This window comes from Garra rufa, chromosome 6, assembly GCF_049309525.1.
Source record: "Garra rufa chromosome 6, GarRuf1.0, whole genome shotgun sequence".
Lineage (NCBI taxonomy): Eukaryota > Metazoa > Chordata > Actinopteri > Cypriniformes > Cyprinidae > Garra > Garra rufa.
This window is the reverse complement of record NC_133366.1, coordinates 17,601,243-17,616,597: the sequence shown is the minus strand read 5'-3', so window position 1 is coordinate 17,616,597 and position 15,355 is coordinate 17,601,243. Positions and strand designations below refer to the sequence as shown.

At 32.9% G+C, this 15,355-nt stretch overlaps 3 protein-coding genes across 3 annotated transcripts; 2 read left to right on the top strand and 1 right to left on the bottom strand.

Moving 5' to 3' along the window:
• The first annotated feature begins 693 nt into the window (after nucleotides 1-693).
• On the top strand, nucleotides 694-2,276 carry scpp9 (secretory calcium-binding phosphoprotein 9). The gene is given in 8 exon segments (XM_073842218.1): nucleotides 694-741; nucleotides 828-842; nucleotides 920-1,055; nucleotides 1,524-1,648; nucleotides 1,751-1,819; nucleotides 1,920-1,982; nucleotides 2,090-2,140; nucleotides 2,229-2,276. Coding segments are annotated over 8 exon segments (555 nt in total).
• Nucleotides 2,277-6,321: 4,045 nt separating this feature from the next.
• On the top strand, nucleotides 6,322-9,340 carry odam (odontogenic, ameloblast associated). Its single transcript, XM_073841561.1, has 8 exons — nucleotides 6,322-6,381; nucleotides 6,452-6,496; nucleotides 7,909-7,962; nucleotides 8,108-8,305; nucleotides 8,422-8,595; nucleotides 8,916-8,981; nucleotides 9,104-9,162; nucleotides 9,250-9,340. Exons 1-7 carry the CDS (start codon nucleotides 6,322-6,324, stop codon nucleotides 9,134-9,136), a joined length of 630 nt encoding a protein of 209 aa, XP_073697662.1. The 3' UTR covers nucleotides 9,137-9,162; nucleotides 9,250-9,340.
• Nucleotides 9,341-9,721: 381 nt separating this feature from the next.
• Nucleotides 9,722-13,400, bottom strand: LOC141336850 (uncharacterized). The gene is made up of 15 exons (XM_073842578.1): nucleotides 13,356-13,400; nucleotides 13,141-13,269; nucleotides 12,958-13,059; nucleotides 12,794-12,871; nucleotides 11,889-11,984; nucleotides 11,733-11,762; nucleotides 11,612-11,632; nucleotides 10,938-10,964; nucleotides 10,793-10,819; nucleotides 10,623-10,652; nucleotides 10,500-10,529; nucleotides 10,385-10,417; nucleotides 10,236-10,271; nucleotides 9,884-9,901; nucleotides 9,722-9,754 (listed from the first exon to the last, which is right to left on the bottom strand). Exons 1-15 carry the CDS (start codon nucleotides 13,398-13,400, stop codon nucleotides 9,722-9,724), a joined length of 735 nt encoding a protein of 244 aa, XP_073698679.1.
• Nucleotides 13,401-15,355: the final 1,955 nt, after the last annotated feature.

Sequence of the window (15,355 nt, the reverse complement as noted above, 5' to 3'; positions counted from 1 at the left end):
ACACACATTTATGTTCAAACAACATGTAAAAGTAAGTTTTGCATCCGATGACCCCTTTAAGTAGAAATTCCAGACATCACAATCAAGGCCACATTACAGTTTTTCAGTTTTGACTGCTTTTGTGGCATCATGGCCTATAGGGCTATTTGTTGACACATGACCATGCAAATGATCTAAGACCTAAGAAATTCAGAACAGGAGATTATAATGCACACCATGTTTTCATAGAGGTCATGAGCAAAACTACAGCTGAGACCACATCTCTGTTTATGTGTCTGTGCAGGCTGCAGGAAACATGATGTCATGTGACTTATGATTTGTGTACATCTATGTATGTTTAGTCACTCTGAGAACTTAAAAACTCAAATGACCACAAATTCTGCCAAAAGACGTCTTTGTGGTAAACTTGAAAATATCTGCATAACAAAACCCTAACGTAACTAATGCTTCCTAATACCCTGCTGATAAACACAGCTGGATTAGTGTTGAACTCCAATTGGCTGAACAAGATCATTCAGCTCAATAAAAAGCTTCAGAGATCTATACTGTACTGTGCATTGCAGAGCAAACCACTGGAGAGAGAATCAGGTGGGTGCCAGAAACATTTTTGCTACTGAGACAGAAGAGAATAAATCTTATTATAGAATACCTTGGTTTATGCAATTTGAAATATGCTATCTTTCAGATTGCAAGATGAAGAACTTTGTTATAACCTTTATGGTTCTGACCATAATTGCTGATGTAAGTACATTGATTTCTACTTACTTGATTTATCAGTTCATTTATAAATGCTTCTTTGATCACTTTGATACTTCCTTCTCTTTTAGATCACCTCAGCTAAGGTAAGATCACTCATATCATCAACATTTTCTGAGTTACTTTTGTTAACACTGGCACTTCAAGCTGCTCTTATTTTTAGAAGCTGCGTCTAATCAACGGATTGAATGGTGGTCTGGTTACTGGTGTAAATGGAGTTAACCCTCTGCTGGTGGGTGGTCCGAACCCACCTGTGCTTTCTGGTGGTCCTGCTGTTATGGTAGGAACTGAAGATTGACCAATTAAAAGAACATTTCAGCCATCAATTAAAATTTGCTGAAAATTTACTCAGACGATCCAAGATGCGAAAGAGTTTGTTTCGTCATCTGACCTGATTTGGAGAAATGTAACATTTCATCACTTGCTCTCCAATAGATCCCCTGCAGTGAATGGGTGCCGTCAGAATGAGAGTCTTTTCACTTTTCACTGCACAAGACATAGACAGGAGTTGATTACTTGTGGATATTGTGATGTTTTTATCAGCAGTTTGAACTCTCATTTTGACGGCACCCATTCACTGCAGAGGATCCGTTGGTGAGCAAGTCAGGTATTGCTAAATTTATCCAAATCTGTTCAGATGAAGTGACAAATTCATCTACAGTACATCTTGGATGGCCTGAGGGTGAATACATTGTCAGCAAATTTTCATTTTTTGGTGAACTATTCCTTTAAGCACTTTGTATATCCCACTGAAAGATAATGTCCCACACAGATTCTCCCTGCAGCTGCTTTTCCTCCATATGTGCTTCAGCAGCCACCTGTGGCCCCAGTTCCTTACGGCCCCCCCAACATCGGACCTCAGTTGGCTTACCCTTTCACTTTGCCTAATGGGGTATTTGTTAATTTTCATTCACAATGTTTGTGTAACAATATGCAATCATTTCTGTATAAATGAATGTCATTTTGGGTTGTTTTGGACTGTTTTGATCAACAGGCTTTGCCATATTACATTGGTGGGCCTCAGAATCAACCAGCCATGATCCCTCCTCAGCAGCAAGTTGCGGTACAAAACAACTTTTCTAGTTGCTAGTATTATTCGAATGCTATAAATTATATATATGAACTATAAATATGTTCATAAAATTCATTTTTAATGCTTTCAGGCTGGACAAGGCCCTGCTGGAAATAATCAAGCTGTAGCACCAGGCTCACTGACTAGATTTAAAGTAAGTTTCATGACGCAATTGTAGGCAAAACCATAGTTTATTCAATATTTTAAAAGGCAGAATTTCCACCATTCACGTTTCTAACTGTGGTAAATCATTCTTCTCAGCGCTCCTTCCTCAGAAGGACCACTACAAGACCACCTCTCACAATCACCCAGGTTTGTAGAAAAAATAATTTTGTATTCTTCTGAAATCTAATGAGAGGTACCCTGCACTGTAATATAATTTATCATCTGCATACTACAGATGCCAGCTCAGATCAACCCTGCTGTGTCTGGAAATCCTGTTGGGTAAATCTGAGTGAAGCATAAATAGCTTAGGTGTGTTTTATACATGTGTTGAGAGTTGCACATTGTTTTTAATGTACAACTAATACTCTTTCTGACTGAGCTTTTTCTTTTTACAGATACTTTCAAGAGATCTTCTCTTCTCTGCAATAAATGTCATTTTTTGTTTAAAATGTTACAGAATCATTTCTGATGAGTAGAATGTACTTAAGTAAAATGCCTAATGCTTTGCTTTATACTGAAAAATTGTCAACATTTGTAACACACGTTTATATTGAATACCGAATAAAAGTCACTAGTTTGTTGCAACTGTGAGTATTTTTATCTTCTATTTTCACTGGCCACACTTTCCAAGTAGGGCTCGCTGCAGCCTGCGGTGGACATCCAACCCCGCCCACATCCATGTGTGACGTCAGACACCACGCCCACATCAATGCGTCACCGTGTGACTCCCCTCCCCATCGGTAGCCTTAAAGCGGTGCATTTCAAAATACTTCACGAAATTTATCCATGTAAAGTAGCTCTTTCTAAATTCATGGACATTGATAATACCTGCAGTTTTGTAACACACATGAGGAAGACTTGTGTCATTTGTTTTATCATTGTGAATTGTCTCTTAGTTTTTGGTCTGATGTTAGCACCTTTCTATTTCTGCAAAGAAATGTTAATTATATGCTTTCTTTAAAAGATGTTATCTGTACTTATTCTCATAAAAGTAAAATGATTGAGTATGTTGTTAACTTTTACATTTTGCAAGGCAAATATTATATTCATAAACAGAAATTTGCTAAATGCATACCAAAATGTAATTTATTTTTATCAGAAATAGAAGTTTTGAAAAGTCTTTAAAACAAATGAATACATTTGTTGTTACATTTCACGGAGAACTTTTTTTCTGGTTATGCTTCCACAATATAATTTTTGTATATGTAAGGGAAAAGGAAGAAAATTTGAACTATTGTTTAGTTGTTTCTAGGTTTTAATTTAATTTTTGTTTATTTATTTACTTTTTATTTATACGTTTATTTATTTATTTTTTTCTCTCCATGGTATTAGTTTATTTTTTATTTTATTATTATTATTATTTTAATTTTATCTTATTACATATTACATATTGTATTACTGTAAACAGATTAGGCTTGTATTTTGTGTATCTGGATTTCTATTTCAATATTTTTGTAATGTCCAATTATTCTTAAAAAAAAAAAAAAAGAATCCCGATGTTGTACGCATGTGCAAGAATGGCGGAAGTATGTTGTATCGGGGATGTATAATACAAATTAAACCTAGGTCACCTTTCATATGGAACTAATTACATTCGAACAGCCGGTAAAACGCTTGCTTTGGTTGATTAAAGTTAGGAAAATGGTAATTGGTAATAAAACATTTAAACCCTACCCTATTTGTTTGTGTAATGACATAAATTCACGTTTATTATAATCGATTTTGACATAGCTTAGACAAGATCAGATTTAGACGGACAAGTAAGTTTTGTTATTGTAAAAGTAACACTTAGCATATTTTCATTTTCATCTAATTCTCTAAAGATATGTCCACAAATGTGAACATTGCTAATCATATTATCACTATTTTAATATGTGTTAATACTATTTAATATGTTGGATGTGTGACGTGTTTGAACATGGGCGCGGCGTCTGGCGTCACACTTGGATGTGGGCGGGGTTGGATGTCCACCGCAGGCTGCAGCGAGCCCTACCTCACACTTTTTGAAAGTTAAGTATTGTGTTATATTGCCATCTACTGGCAACAGTGTGAAACATTTTTAGAAAGAAAAAGAAAAAGAAAAAGAAAGAAAGAAAATAAGGAAATGGCATTTCCGCTTTGTAATTACTTAAGAATTTTATGAAATGTAACAATATAATCTTACAATTAATATTAGCAATATTACAATTAAGATGATCATCCTCATCATCCTTTTAAAAATACTTATTTAATCCATAGTTTTTGTATTCCCTGTACCTAATTTGTCGTCAGTTTCTGACAATGCTAATTTCTGACGTGGCTGCTGGTTCACATGGACTTCTACTTAAAGAAATCCATAACAATTATTATGATTCACACTAAAGGCATGTTGAAACTTTGGTTGTTACAGAAAAGACTAGCCTACCACAAAATGGCATCAGGACAGAAAAAGTCACAAATCATCAAAAGTTACACAGACACAGACAATAATAAGATGCTCAATTTATTCCTGTGATGCAAATCTGAATTTTCAACATCATTACTTCAGTCTTCAGTGTCACACGATCCTTCAGAAATCATTCTAATATGCTGATTTATTATCAGTGTTGAAAACAGTGCTGCTTAATATTTTGTTGAAACCTGTAATACTTTTTTTCAGCATTTTTAATAGCTAAAAAGTTAAAAACAACAGCATTTATTTAAAATAGAATGCTTGTGTAACATTATACACTACCATTTAAAAGTTTATGGTCAGTAAGTTGTTATTCTTTCTATTTTTTAAAAATAAATCAATACTTTTATTAATCACGAATGTGTTAAATTAATAAAAAGTGCTAGCAAAGACTATTGTTAGAAAAGATTTCTATTTTGAATAAATGCTGTTCTTTTAGACTTTTTATTCATACAAGAATCCTGAAAAAAAAATCACAGATTTCCAACATTGATAATAAAAGTAATAAATCAGTATGATAGAATGATTTCAGCATTACAGCATTAGAATGATTTCTGAAGGATCATGTGATACTGAAAATATATTAAAATAGAAAACCATTATTTTAAACTCTAATAATATTTCACAATATTACGTTTTTTCTGTATTTTAAGCAAGTAAATCCAGCCTTGATGAATTATTTAAAAAACATTAAAAATCAACGACTGTCACACACCTTTGGACTGTTTATGTTGGTTTTTCCCTCATGTGCCCATATTTGGTCCTTCCTGTTCCTGTCCTCCACATGTGTGGTTATTAGTTAATCATCCACACCTGTCCTTGTATCATTAGCATCCCTTAATTAGTTGGTTCAGTTTTGTGTTTGATTGTCCGATCTCGTCAATACATAGGTGTGTTTACTACCCTCTCTATGGATTTACCTGTGTGGATTATATTAAAGACTTTGCCTTTGCCTATTTATTTTTTTATTATTATTTTATTATTTTTATATATTAGTATTTATTAAACCCAAACATACACAGGCTATTTCTAAATAATAAAGTATACTCCAAAACAGGCATTAAATAGTGAGATTTTTTTCTGATTGATTTATAATGCCACCTACTGGACTTTTTTAGAAACGAGAAAGGTCACTATACAGCTGAGGAAACACAAGCTATTTCAGTCTGGTTCTTCTGTCTGGAATACTCAGCCCCTAAATCGTGTAATTACTAAGTGGAGATGACCACACTAATTTCCATAATTATTGTTTTGAGGAGAATGATCCAATCTTGTTTATTCATTCTCAGCCAGACAATAATTTGTCTCCTTACCTCACAGAGCAAACAGCTGTTCATTCAACCTGTGTGTTAGTCTGTGAGGAAGCTCAGTTCTGATCTAAAGCACTGGTGCATCTGTTCTATATGTTAAGCATTAAATGTTTTTAATGAGTTAATAATAATGATAATTCTTATTTGATCAAAACACACATAATGTGCATAATCAAATCCAGACAATAAATTGCTGAAAGCAATTAGCAGCTTATTTGACCATAATGATACGTCTATATATGACACGGTATGAACAAATTGAGACACATGACACACCATATATGTGTCACAACCACAGCAACCTGATATTAAAAGAGGGCAAGCACCAGTTTAAAAGCAAAGGAGAAAAGACACTAATAGTTTGCACTTCTGCTCTGCCTTGAGTGTACTTTAATTTTCTCTAATATTCTGCTTATATTGAGCATTTATTGATTATTTGTAGTACATACTGTATAGACAGTACCAGTAAGGAGTCTTTTAAAAATATATATGAATATTTTATTTCTAAGAACTTTGTCTTATGTGTTTTTTAAGTTAGTTTATGTTCATTCTTATTGATTTTTTTTTTTTATCCACAGATTACCAAGATGAAGTTTCAGGCCATCTTTTCCATGGCTGGTCTTCTCAGCATTTGCACTTGTGTTCCTGTAAGTGTCCTCTAATAAATTAATGTTTTCAGTTTGAATGTATAGTAACAAAACTGTTTGTGTTTCTCAGATCTACCAGCCACAGATTGGAATAATTGCAAGTAACAGTAATGAGGTATGTTTCCTATGCATTTTGACATGAATTACAAATGAAATATATATTAAATGCTATCATTTAAAAGTTTAGGTTCAGTAAGATTTTTTAAAAGATTCTTTTGCTCAATTGATTGCATTGACCTTGAAGTGTTGTACGAAATCTTAATAAATAAATTGTTCAAAAAAAAAAAAAAGATTCTTTTGCTCACCAAGACATTTATTTGATAAAAAAACATAGTAAAAATAAATAAGTAAATAATACACAGTAATAACACAGTAATAATACAAATAATTATTAATAATGCTATTTTAATATTTCAGAAAGTTTACAAGAACAGCATTTATTTAAAATACAAGTCGTTTGCGTATTTACCAATACCTTTACTTAAGGCGAGACACTGCAGGTGAATAAGGTAAAAAAAATAACTAATAATTATCGCCTTACTTGCCCAGTTGATTGATTACATTGATAATTGCCAACATTTTTTTTGTAATACAAGTTTTCTAAAATGTTATGCAAATTATTCATTATTTAATGAAATATGCACTAATTTGCATACATTTCCAGTTCAAAAATCTAAACACTGGATGAAGTCAGTTTCAGAATTCTTATTTAATTTTTTTGACATATTAGAGTCAAATGTTTTCACAGAGGGCATTTTGGGAATCAAATTATGTCTCTCCATAGTTCAGAAAATACAGAAAACAAACAGAAAACAATGTATTTTTAATTTGGGGGGTGAAATAAAATGTATATAATCAAGCAAATTATATATGAAAAAATCCCTCTGTAAAAACTTTTAGGATATAGACTGGAATATAAATGTAAAGTTTGTTGTGTGTAAGTGCTACTGAGAGGAGATTGTAGGGGAAAAAACTCATCTTAAGAAAACTATTGGCACAAATAGATAAAATACTATAAAAAGAAACACTTAACAGCAGTGTCTTTTGGGTGTTTTCTTTCCAATAGTCTGAAAAAACACTTTATGAAAGATGTCCAAAATCTCAAACTTGACAAGTGCATGAAAAAACAGTGTTTTTGCCTGCAGTGTCTCCCCTTAAAAAAAAAAAAAAAAAATTAAATGATATATTATATATATATATATATATATATATATATTATATATTTATATGTATATATATATGCAAGAGTTTAAGATATTAAGATAATACATAAAATTATATGGTAACACACACATATTTGCAATATCAAGCAGCAAAACGAGCTGTTTTGTACAGCTAAAAATAGCTGGACCTGGATGAGACCGAAAGCCAGACCCATAAAACGTACAATAAGGTAGATAAATACATATAATAAAAAACTGATCCCAAACTTTAGTGTGCATTGTTGTTGTTGTTGTTGTTTTTTATTTTATTTTATTTTATTTTTTTTACAGATGCTCACAACTGTCTCTTTTTCCTTCTTTGTAGGTTTTGCGTTTCAACGGACTCACTCTGGCTGGTATGGGTTTGGGTCCAGCACAGGTATTTCTGATTCCAGTTACTTAAAAAATGAATATGATGATAGCTTGAACATTTACCCTGAAACAAGAAATGAACTGTTATCCTAATATGGTGTTCTGCCGGTATCTAATGAGCTATTGTGCATATCTGCTTTCTTTCTCCTTAGGGAAATCCATTTTTCCCTCCCTTCCTTATCCAGCAGCAGCCGCCACAGGTGCTGAACTTTAACCCTGCGATGCAGGGACCCTTCCTGCCTCCTCAGATAAACCCGCTGAACCCAGCACAGTTTCCTCCGTTGCAGCAGGAGCAGCCTATTCCTGGCATCCTGCCCAACAACGGCTTACCAGCACAGAACTTTCCCCCGGTACAGACAGACTTCAAAGGAAACATCATGCACTCATGGATTTATTGATTTATTTTTTGTTGAATTATTCTCACAGATTTTTCTGGAGAGTAAAAAAAGTTGTATTTTGTTTTTAGGGCTTTCCATTCTTCCTGACCAATCTATATCCTCTGAGGAACACTCCTGTAAGGCTGACACCCAACCAGAACACTGGCCCAAGTGTTCAAGGTCAGGATAACATGCAACCAATGCAGCCAGTGCAACCAATGCAACCAATGCAACCAGTACAACCAATGCAACCAATGCAACCAGTACAACCAATCCAGGTATTGTAAAGCCTTTTTCTCACATTTTCTTCTGCTTTTAATTAAGTAATTAGACAATAATGTGATTTTTACAAAGATAAATGGTTAATAAAAGCGTATTACCTCAATGAAGGAAACAATGAACTTGCATTTTTGTTCGAAACATCTAAAAAATCTGTAATATATTTGAAATATTGAATACATAATTATTTTAATGAATAGTTAATACATGTTTAATATTAAATTGTTACATTCGATTAAATGAATTGCATTGTGCTCTGATGTAGTCTTGTGTTTTCTTAGACAATTTTTTTCACATTTTTCAGAACAGGGGTAAGGTAACGTCTGCTCCTGATTACCGTGGTGATCGGCCCGGACCTGGAACTGGAGAGGTGTTTTCAGAAGTTCTCTTTTGTTAACATGTTGTTAATAACAAAACATGACAAACATGGCTAGGCTGACTATTTACTGTAGAATCTGTAGACAGTTTATTAACCAATCCTGTCTCTGACAGGGGCATCCTGGGTTCCCATTGTTTGAGCCATAGGCTCTGAAGATTTCATTATTAAAAAGGTATTAAACATTTTCTAAATTGTATTTTATAATAGGATATCATACCAATGAATTGATCAGAATGTGCATTTGTTGTTTGTTTTCCAGATATGCCACTATGGAGACCCATCACAGGAGAGATTTTGGTTCAATTTGGATATACATATGTTACCAAATAAATAAATAAATGCTCTATTCATTTTGTCTAAAGTGATTTTCTTCATGTTGAAAATATGTTTTTGTACTCTTACTGAAACTTAACTAATACATCACCACACTTCAATGACAAAATGATCAAAGTCAACAATGTTGATGCTGAAATATTTTATTGAACAGATTCTCAACAGTAATGATTAAAGAACAAAATTCAGCAAACTAAGAGTGAACAACCATAAATCTTCATTAATAAGCAAAATCTATATTATACATTTAATTATTATTGCTGAATTATATAATAGCTGGATGTTCACCTGTGGAAAAAGAAAAAGAGGTTATGAAGCCAAAATCAAAGCCAGATTTTTTTTTTATTGTAGGTACAGCAATCTGCTTTACCAGTGTGATTATTGTTCAAGGTTCTTTCCTAGTTTGTCCCACGATCACTTTCAGACTCCGCCTAGAGAATCCGAGTCAAAAGCAATGTTGAGTAAATGAATATACTAAGAGAATCTAAAATGTATACTCAAATATTTCAATATTTCAATATTTCAGCAGTTACTCTTAACTCAAGGACCAAAATACTGACCTTCATGAATGCAGGGAGCTGCAAAGACAACCAGGACATTTAAAAGATCAGGAAAAAATACATTGAAACAAAAAAGAGAACTTGTCCACATGTGAAATGGATCAAAAAAGTTGTCGGAAAGGGTATTGTTTTGGTTTTAGGACAACTTTGATGAAAGGTTTTGATGTACTTCAAATGTTGACTACTGTATAATGTAACTGATGTGATATTAGACATGTTCCAGATTACTTACAAGTTGTGTAATGCCATATTCAAATGAGATTTTTTGCTGTGGGGAGCAGATATACAACAGACAATATTTAGTGATATGCAAGGTTATTCATAAAGTACAGATGAAGGTGATAAGACTTACCGTTGCAGTTGGGTTGTAGATGAGCTTCACATAAGGCTGTTAGATATAGAAAGCATATTTACAGATTTGATTAACATGAATTTAAAAGTACTGTTGATGTTATTTTTTCATGTTATCTTTTTTTATATGTTCATCTTAGTGCCTGTTACCTGGGGGCCATAGGTGGAGAAACCCAGACCATGCTAAAAGTGATAACAAATAAATTAATTACACAACAGTGAAATTATATGGAACTTGTTTTACAATATTAAACAACAACCTTACCCCCATTTCCTGAGGTCTATTCACTCCACCCTGTAATTAAGTTACAAAAGTTTAACATTTTTCAACACTAAACATTATATCTATAAGATTGATTTATTAAAATAAGATCTAAGACGTTATTACCTTTTTCGGTGGCTGCATCTGCCCTTTACCCTGGATGGAAAGAAAGTACATTGTCCATTTCATTATCTGGTCAATACTTAAAATTAAAGTATGCAATGTTTTTTGTAAATATTGCAAATGTAAAACTAATAGCAAAGTACTATCTTTACTTGACAGTTTCATTCACTTACTTCGGGTAAGAGGAACACATTCTCTCCCTGGAAACAAAAGCAAAAAATAATTCAGATTTTGTCTTCTATTTTATTGTATTTTCGTATCTTGAAATACAGTATGGTGGCTTGATTAATGTAAATTTCACCAATTTAGTGGCATTACCTCCTTTAGATGGAAAGCACTAATATTCTGTTAAAGAAAGAACATATTTTTTATATATATTATATTATATTATATTATATTATATTATATTATATTATATTATATTATATTATATTATTATATTATATTATATTATATTATATTATATTATATTATATTATATTATATTATATTATATTATATTATATTATATTATATTGATATATGTGACCCTGGACCACAAAACCAGTCATAAGGTTAAATTTGACAAAACTGAGATTTATACATCATATGTAAGCTCAATAAATAAGCTTTCTATTGATGTATGGTTTGTTAGGATAGGACAATATTTGGCTGAGATACATCTATTTGAAATCAGAAATCTGAGGATGCAAAAAAAATCAAAAAGACTGAGAAAATCACCTTTAAAGTTGTCCAAATTAGGTTCTTAACAATGCATATTACAAATCAAAAATTACATTTTGATATGTTTACAGTATGAATTTTACAAAAAATCTTCATGGAACATGAACTTTACTTAATTTCTTAATGATTTTTGGCATAAAAGAAAAATCAAAAATTTTTACCCATGCAATGTATTTTTGGCTATTGCTACAAATATACCCCAGCGACTTAAGACTGGTTTTGTGGTCCAGGGTCACATATTTCTGGGTGCAAAACAACACTTCTCTCACCTGCAGAGTGACATTGTCTGCCTACAGTATGTTGATCCAAGTGAATAAAAATATTAATCACACATTAGAGACTTTCAGTTTATAGCATCTAATGATTTCTGCTGAATCTTGAACATCTTACCTTGAAGATTGGTATGAACTGCCTGTTGTCCTAGAACATGAATCAAAGTAAACTCATAAATCTTTACACAACCTATAACAACTGAACTTAAAACACAGTTTATACTATGAATGAAATCATGAGAAGTGCATATTAATATAAGCAGTATGAGCTTACAATCATGTTGGGACTCAGAGGTTTTCCAAAGACTGGATTCATTTGATTCTCTCTACCTATTGGAGCTTGGGTTTGGTGTGTCGGCATCCTATCCAGCTGAAGCGATTTACCAACATTAATAATTCATTTTCATATTTCAGAAAATATTCTGTTTTTCCACATTAATAATAATAAGTACACTACCACTCAAAAGTCCCTTCTGCTCACCAAGCCTGCATTTATTTGATCCAAAATACTGCAAAATCAGTAATTTTGTGAAATATTTTTCTATTTAAAATAACTGCTTTCTATTTAAATATGTTGAAATGTAATTTATTCCTTTGATCAAATCTACATTTTCAGCATTATTACTCCTTCAGTGTCACATGATCCTTCAGAAATCATTCTAATATGCTGATTTGCTGTTCAAGAAACATTTATTATTATTATCAATTAAATGATTGAGATTAATAATTTTATTTAGTAAGGATGCTTTAAATTGATCAAAAGTGATGATAAAGGCATTTCTAATATTACAAACGATTTCTATTTCAGACAAATGCTGTTCTGCTTAACTTTCTATTCATCAAAGAAACCTGAAAAAATGCACCCAGCTGATTTCAACATAATAATAGAAATAAATGTTTTTTGAGGAGCAAATCAGAATATTACAATGATTTCCGAAAGATCATGCGAGCGGAGTAATGATGCTAAAAATTCAGCTTTGAAATCACAGGAATAAATTACATTTTAAAATATATTAATATAGAAGACAGTTATTTTATTTCATTGCTGTACTTTGGGTCAAATAAATGCAGGCTTGGTGAGCACAAGACACTTAAAAACATAAAAAATCTTGACTGGTAGTGTTATTATATTTGTCCCAGGATGAGGGCAATGGCACATTGTTTTCATGTCTAACTTACTTTGTAAGATGGTTTACCAGCTCTGCCGATCCTCTGTGGTTTTCCGGCTCCTCCCCATCTATGCCCTTGTTCGCTCCTCTGTGAACAGCAGAAGATAAAACTAATGTTTATTGTACTGCATAATGATTGCAAACATCATAAAAACTAATGAAAATGTTGCTCACCCTGTCTCCTCCAGGGAATGCTGGATCTTGTCCAAATGGAGAGCCCTTAGGATCTTGTGCGTGTTGCTCAGGTCCATCTGGATATGGGCCCACTAGATCTGGCTGTAGTGAGTGTCAGTTGACATTTTGAAGTAAAACTACCTTCAATAATTTTAGAGTTATGCATAAAGTTGAATGACTTACAAAAACTGGACGTCCAGAATTCTGCTCCCATCTGGGTCTGATTGGAGGTACTTTTACTCCTTCATCTGAACCTGAGAAATATTTGTCTCCATTCACTGGGACTTGATTCCAGTGGTCTCTGTCATTGGGCTAATATAAAAAAGATGCAAAACACTGTAAAACTCCACCAATATACACTGATATACTGATATATCTGTCAGAATTTTACTACTCACTTGAGCCGCCACCACAACACATAATAATGCCACTAGAAACAACATTGCTTTTAAAGAATAATAAATAAATACAAGTCAACCTTTAGTTCAAGTTAAATTATAACTGAGTGTTTCCCCAAAATCAAAGACTTTGCCCTCTCAGAGTTTGTCCCTGTTTCCAGCTGTGTCACATTGGTCGTGCTTCTCTCTTTATAAATGGTAGGTGTTAAGCAATTGTCACTGTTGCTGTGGATCATTTGTTTTGAACATGGACTAATCAATTTTTAGAGAAGCTGAAGTCACTTAAGGTGGTCAAAATATAACGGTATGTCGTAGCCCGTACAAGCATTTCATAACATTACAAAGTTCTTTCTTCAAAGAGACGTAAGTATATAGACTTTCTTCTAATTCTTTCTCTATTGCAATATTAGTCAGACAGACTAAAGAAAAGCCACAGAGGAGTGTCATGTATAGGAGGGATTGTACTAATTTGTTGCCTTAAGCCCACCTAGTGAATTTAGCAACAGCAGACAACAAATTAGGCATCAACATAACAGAGGGGTGTGATATCTATTTATATTTTTACATTTTCAAGCTGTTTAAATTATTATTATATTTCTAGGCATCAGAGCAATAAATATTCTTCCTAAGAGTATTTTTTCTGCTGCTTTGGAGGATCATTGGAGAGTCTTTGACAGAAACATGAAGACAATTATCTTATTTGCATGTCTTCTCGGTCTGGCTTTCCAGGTAGGTTTCAAAAGCTAAATCTTTTTAATTTTTTTTTTTTACACAGTTATAGTTGCATATAAATACTGTTAGAATGATAACAATGATTATTATTATTTTTTTTATTAGGCTGAAGTTCAACAGAGTGTGGCTCACTCATTATCCATTTCGGAGTGTGAGGTTAGTCCAAAATGTAATGTAAAATTCAAGATAATGTTTTAGCTGCTTGTATGACTGTATGTGACTTTATGTCTCTTTTACTCAAATCTGTGTCAGCATTCTCCAAAACCCGACCCCTTCTATGAGCTGCTGAATACCCTTTTCTACAGAGCTCCAGCCCCTGTCCGTGTGCCAAGGCCACCTGCTACCCCATCCACTGCCCCAACCCCGCTGCCAACCCTCGCACCTATCAAAGCACACTAAGGCCTGCTTCTTTGTTGAGAAAAATAACAATTTTCTGTAATACACGCACAGATTGTATGTATTCTGACAGCTCTGCACGAGTTTGTTAGCTAGGGTTTAAAGTCCAAAGCGAGGATAATCTGCACTTAAAAAGCCTAATGCGAATAATTCATAAATCTGCTGCTGTCAGTAAAAAGTAGTACTGAGATCTTCTTGAGTGTTTCCGCCAAAAAAAGTAAGACAAAAATAATGATAACAATCAATACAACAGCTCTATTAATACATTTATTATAACATTCTTCTTTGTTCAGCAAAGCTGCATTAATTTGTACAGTAAAAACACATGCCTGATTGAAGAAGGGGGTCTTAAAAATGGCAAATAATATTATTGTACTAACTTATTAATTTGAAGTTAAACTGTGCTTTGTTGGTAGGCTATACCGTCTACTAGAATGTTAAAGATGTTCAGTGTTAAGTAAATATTTTTAAATTGTTGTTTTGTAATTTAATTTTTCTTTTGAAAAGCAACACAAAACTGCAAAAGCACATTTTGTCTATTTAATTTATACAGTGGTGAAAAAAATGGCAAAATACATGAAAAACCATGTTCGGTAATCCACATTCGCCCTAGAATTCAATTTTGTCAGTCTTTTCGGTACATCCCCAATATTAGTCTACATTTGCAACAGAAAAATAAAAAGGTAGTAAAAATACAAAAACCAAATCAACTCTTTTTGGACAGCATGAAACATTAGAATACTACACAAGTACAATATATATGGGAGATAAAAAACTGTGAATTGATTCAGTTGTACTTCTCAGTGTATTTCAGAAGTCTGTTACCATTAAAACAATTTTGCTTTAATCAGTTTTACTGCCTGTGTGTGATT

What these genes read in the sequence shown, in the direction of transcription:
- LOC141336850 (XM_073842578.1), bottom strand. Translation starts at nt 13,400, where the DNA reads ATGTTGTTTCTAGTGGCATTATTATGTGTTGTGGTGGCGGCTCAA. An exon ending in CAGACAATGTCACTCTGCAG is followed by an intron (nt 10,965 to 11,611) that starts GTGAGAGAAGTG and finishes TTTCTTTAACAG; the next exon opens with AATATTAGTGCTTTCCATCT. An exon ending in AGATGCAGCCACCGAAAAAG is followed by an intron (nt 10,530 to 10,622) that starts GTAATAACGTCT and finishes ACTTAATTACAG; the next exon opens with GGTGGAGTGAATAGACCTCA.
- odam (XM_073841561.1), top strand. Translation starts at nt 6,322, where the DNA reads ATGAAGTTTCAGGCCATCTTTTCCATGGCTGGTCTTCTCAGCATTTGC. An exon ending in CAGCACAGAACTTTCCCCCG is followed by an intron (nt 8,306 to 8,421) that starts GTACAGACAGAC and finishes TTTTGTTTTTAG; the next exon opens with GGCTTTCCATTCTTCCTGAC. An exon ending in CCGGACCTGGAACTGGAGAG is followed by an intron (nt 8,982 to 9,103) that starts GTGTTTTCAGAA and finishes TGTCTCTGACAG; the next exon opens with GGGCATCCTGGGTTCCCATT.